The 2,285-nt window shown below is 42.1% G+C and overlaps 1 protein-coding gene across 2 annotated transcripts; it reads right to left on the bottom strand.

The window, feature by feature from the left end:
- Nucleotides 1-372: 372 nt before the first annotated feature.
- On the bottom strand, nucleotides 373-2,076 carry LOC134348452 (gamma-crystallin S-1-like). Of its 2 annotated transcripts, none has more exons than XM_063051866.1 (3): nucleotides 2,068-2,076; nucleotides 1,735-1,981; nucleotides 373-641 (listed from the first exon to the last, which is right to left on the bottom strand). In XM_063051866.1, exons 1-3 carry the CDS (start codon nucleotides 2,074-2,076, stop codon nucleotides 373-375), a joined length of 525 nt encoding a protein of 174 aa, XP_062907936.1. The 2 variants fall into 2 exon arrangements, with proteins under 2 accessions (XP_062907936.1, XP_062907935.1); XM_063051865.1 differs by having other exon boundaries at nucleotides 373-648; nucleotides 1,739-1,981.
- Nucleotides 2,077-2,285: the final 209 nt, after the last annotated feature.

The raw sequence follows: 2,285 nt of genomic DNA, 5'->3' as shown, positions 1-2,285 counted from the left end.
AATGCCACCCAGCTTTGTGTCATCTGCAAATTTGCTAATGCTACTTTTAATCCCTTCATCTAAATCATTGATGTATATTGTCAATAGCTGCGGTCCCAGCACCGAGCCTTGCGGTACCCCACTAGTCACTGCCTGCCATTCTGAAAGGGACCCGTTAATCCCTACTCTTTGTTTCCTGTCTGCCAACCAATTTACAATCTATGTCAGTACCACGCCCACTATACCAGGTTCTCAGATTATGATTTCTGTTCATTTAGAATTTCCAGTGGAATCAGGGTAAATGAATCAAATGAGCTGATAATGTCATCAAAGGTATTTTATTACCCCCATAAACATTTCAACAAGATAAAATCAGATTTTCAAGAGCAACTTTTAGAAGTCCCTCATGCGCCTGAAGGACCCGATCATTGAGTTGTAGCCACCCCAGTCACTGTATCTCCTGTATTCCCCGGGTCTCAGGAAGTACTGTCGGCCTCTGTAGTTGGGATGTTCATAGAAGATCCAGTAACCATCCATCACCTGACCGGAGTGGATGTCACGGTAACGGAAACGATCGTAGACAGAGGGACAGTCATCCATGAATTCCATCATCTGCCCTGCAAAGTCAGGCCTCTCATAAATCCTCATCCTGTAGGTGTTCCCTCGGTACTGGAATAGGGAAATAAATGCACTTTTAGTCATGACATTTTGCCGATCATTCACTCACTGTATACAACATCTGAACACATTTTCATAAACTGGACATTGACTTCAATGGGAAAAAATTGGATGCAATTTGATCATTTCACCAAATATCTGCCTCAACGATGCCTTCAGCTGGCATTGCTGCTTGTACAAACAAATGCTGAAGGAAAACACACATAGAAAATATGAGAAATTCTGCATTTAGAACAAGGAATATAGAACAGTAGAGCACAGGAACAGGCCTTCTGGCCCACAATGTTATGCTGAACCAATTAAATTATTAAATTTAAATTTATTTGGTCACTTGGGTTAAATGGACGACTAAACTAATCTTTCCTGATTAAACAATATGCATATCATTCTACTTCCCTCACATTCATATGCCTATCCAAATACCTCTTAAAAGTCCCTAATGTATCTGCTTCTAACATCACTCCGGGCAGCGCATTCCAGCCCCCTCCTCTCTCTGTGTTAAAATCTTGCTCCTCACATCTCCTTTGAACTCACACCCTCTCATCTTATATGTTTGTCATCTGGTATGAGATATTTTAAACCTGGGAAAAGGATACTGTCCATCTACTATAGCTATGCCTCTCATACTTTTATAAACAGCTATCAGATCTCCCCTCGACCGCCGCCACTCCAGAGAAGACAACTCCAGTTAGTCCATCCTTCCATTATATCGTTATAGCACATTCCATCTAAACCAGGCAGCATCCTGATAAGCTTCTTCTGCATCCTCTCCAAACTCTCGACATCATTCCTATAACATTGTGACCAAAACCGTATGCAATATTCCAGATGGATAGAAAAGATGTGAAGGTGTTGGTCATGGTTCCAGCTATCCCATCTTTTGGCTCTCTCAATAACCAGGGATATATTCCATCAGGCCCTGGGGACTTATCCACCTCAATGTTCCTCAAGAAACTCAATTCATCTTAAAACGCCCGAGCATTTGAATAAACTCGTGCATTACTCACTTGATAGGCCAATTCCCCATTTTCAGAGGCATACTGAAAAAAGTCAAATGCCCTGAAAAAAAATTGAAACTTACAGGTGGGTAACTGCGACAGGACTTGACACAGTCATTAAATCCCATCCAGCGCTGGTAGTCAGGATACTCTCCCCTGCTCAGGACATACTGGTATCCCATGTAGTTGGGTCTCTCGTACAACACCCACCAGTCACTGTCAACACGGATGGAGTTACAGCGGCTGAAGTAAGGGGAGAGGTCGGCACAGTCAGAGCTGCACTCATAGTGCCGACCCTGGAAGTTCCTGTCCTCGTAGAAGATGATCTGTGGGAAGAAACATATCTGTGTTATTAGTTGCTCAGGTGTTCATGAAGAATTCTCATTTAGTTCATTTACTGAGTAGCCCTTACCTTTCCCATTTTGAACACTGTGAGTCTGGTAACCAGCTGAATGTTTCACTGCCTAACACAAGTTGGTATTTATATGCAGTGTAGAAAGGCCTCACTAGGCAGTTTCTTGTTGTTCTGATGACACAACATTAAACATCAGCAAAATGCAACAAAAATTTTTTTTCATTTATTGTTGAAAAAGCAACAGAAAGACGCTTGTTGCATCGTGGATTCTTTCA

Source organism: Mobula hypostoma, chromosome 6, assembly GCF_963921235.1.
Source record: "Mobula hypostoma chromosome 6, sMobHyp1.1, whole genome shotgun sequence".
Lineage (NCBI taxonomy): Eukaryota > Metazoa > Chordata > Chondrichthyes > Myliobatiformes > Myliobatidae > Mobula > Mobula hypostoma.
This window is presented reverse-complemented; position numbering and strand designations above follow the sequence as displayed.